This window comes from Eurypyga helias, unplaced genomic scaffold (genome assembly GCF_000690775.1).
Source record: "Eurypyga helias isolate BGI_N326 unplaced genomic scaffold, ASM69077v1 scaffold32390, whole genome shotgun sequence".
Classification (NCBI taxonomy): Eukaryota; Metazoa; Chordata; class Aves; order Eurypygiformes; family Eurypygidae; genus Eurypyga; species Eurypyga helias.
The window spans coordinates 3206-5459 of record NW_010228195.1 but is presented as its reverse complement, the minus strand read 5'-3'; the positions used below and the strand labels follow the sequence as shown (position 1 = coordinate 5459).

Below are 2254 nucleotides of genomic sequence, written 5' to 3'. Positions count from 1 at the left end.
GGAAGAGCGAGCAGCACGGGCATCGTGGCCTTTGCTTCAGGGAAGAAACCACTTAAAATTTTCTCTGGGCTTTGTGAACATTTAAACATCCCAGAGCACAGGAATGGGGAAGCAAGGGCAGCTCTTATCAAGGCTTCATCTCTGCCTCCGAAATATTTAGAGATAACAGGGTAAAGGCAACTGAGCCTCATGCCTGGGTCACCCTCCAGCCCTGATCTGTCGCCACCGACCAGGGCACGACCTGAGAGCCTCCCATCGGACTCCAGCCGGGGCTCCGTGGTGCAGAAAGCCGCTCTTGCGTGGCAAGGGAACATAAGAAGGAGAGGCAGAGGTGGTGGGAGGGCAAGGACAGCCTCGCTGCTTCAAGGGGAGGTACCTGGGGAAGGAAGGACACCGCCTACGCTCATGGCATGACCTGCTCCCGTGTCTGAAGCAGTGTGGGGTAGCAGTTGGTGCTGTGATGCCCAGGAGATGAGTAGTCAGGGGTCTCTCCATGTCAGCAGCTCACTGAGTGGCCACAGTGGCCCATGGTGCAATTTAGCAGGTGCTGCTGGCACAGCAGGGAGTGCAGGGGGGTGCTCAGGGCACTCCTCTCCAGTCCCCTTTGGATGCACTTACGGAGAGGAGCAAAGCCATAAACCCTTCTGTCCTGGGAGTTTCTACTCTGGAGAACCCACGGTCTGGAAACCACCTCGCTATTGTGTAACGTGGCCACATCTGGGGCCGTGCTGTGCTGGCACCGCACCAGCTCCGAGCTTTTCCCAGCTTTGCAGGGTCTTTGTTTTGCTTTGTTTGTTTAAAAGCTCTAACCCTCGAGCTGTCATCCACTGTGGCAAAGGTGTCCCAGTCACGGAGGACAAGATTTGGGAGCACAGCATCCCAAGGGAGAGACACTGGGTGCAAAATCCTGCTGCCTGCACATGTTGAGGGCGATCCGACTCCTTTGGGAGCTGCGTCTGCCCGGGACAACGGAGCCGCACCCCAGGCTGGGGGCTCTGGCTAGAAGGAATGGGGGGACGGCAGGGAAGCCTGGTGGGAAGGAGCAAACCTTATTTCCCTTTTCAGGGCCCACCGCAACGACATGGAGAACATCTTTCCCTTCCTCTTCCTTGGAGCCATCTACTCCCTGCTGGATCCCAGTCCCACAGTGGCCAGGATCCATTTCTTCATCTTCTGCGTGGGGCGCATCGTCCACACCATCGCCTACCTCCTGCAGCTGAAGGCGCCCACACGCTCCGTGGCCTACGGCGTGGCACAGCTGCCCTGCTTCTCCATGGCTCTGCAGATCCTCCTGGCTGCCACCCCGTACTGGTAACACCCAGCGAGACCCACCACCCAAATCCCCTCGTCCTGAGCTCCGCTGCTGCTTCGGCACCAAGGTTTCCCTGGCTGGACCGGGTGGTGTGTGTGTGAGTCTGCGCGTGTGTGAGGGTGCACGTGTGTGTTTGTGCACGTGGTAGGTTGCCAGGGAGGCCACCTGCACCCCGGGGATGCTCAGTGCAGGCTTGCTAAAGCCCCTGTGTCACCTTGCTATTGGAATTGGGCAAAGGGGTCACCAGAGGGAAGGGGCACATCTCCCCGTGGAGCGGGAAGGGTAGGAGGGGGAAAGCACCTGGACTACCCCTCAAGAAAGGGGTTCATTGAAGGAAAGAAGTTTCTTTGGCCCAGCCACACTTGGGAATAAAGAGGGAAAGATGTGCCCTTTCCCCTTGGTCACAAATACCCTGTGAATCAGGAAGCGAAAGCCATGAGGATTCCATCAAATCTCTTGGTTGGCAGATGGGGGTAGTAGCAGACGGGGGTTATAAAACAGCTGCCCTCCTCCTGCCTAGCCCTGTGGGTCTCTGAGGAGCAGGGATCCCTTAGTTCCCCGCTCCTGCAAGGAGAAGGAGCAGAGGTAGTTGGCTGCCAGACAGCGTAACGTGGAAGTTGAAACCTCAGGGGTGATGTTGTGAAGCCACCGAACTGCTCCGTGCCCCAGCGCCACCTCATCTCATGCCACGGGGTGCAGAATCCTGCTGGGGAACCTCACTGCAGGCAGGAGCCCTGCTGTTCCCAGCAAGGATGCCCCGTGGCCAGCGTTTGGCAGCTCCCGGACAGCAGCAGCCATGGCTTTTCCACCTCCGTCTCACTGTGGCAAGATGCAGAAGGAACGTTCCCGGAACAAATGTCAGGAATCGTTTCCCCTGTAGAGAGCTGGACACAAAGCTCTGGGATTTCTGGAAGGACTGAGATGCAGACAGAGCTTTCTCCC

General features: G+C 57.9%; 1 protein-coding gene across 1 annotated transcript in view; it reads left to right on the top strand.

Annotated features, from left to right (window-relative positions):
• The window catches only part of PTGES (prostaglandin E synthase), a 4642-nt gene extending 3327 nt beyond the window's left edge, over nt 1–1315 (top strand). Inside the window, exon 3 of the mRNA XM_010158738.1 lies at nt 1066–1315. Within this exon, the coding sequence (XP_010157040.1) occupies nt 1066–1315 (250 nt within the window). The remainder of the gene's footprint in view (nt 1–1065) is intronic.
• The last annotated feature ends 939 nt before the right edge of the window (nt 1316–2254 follow it).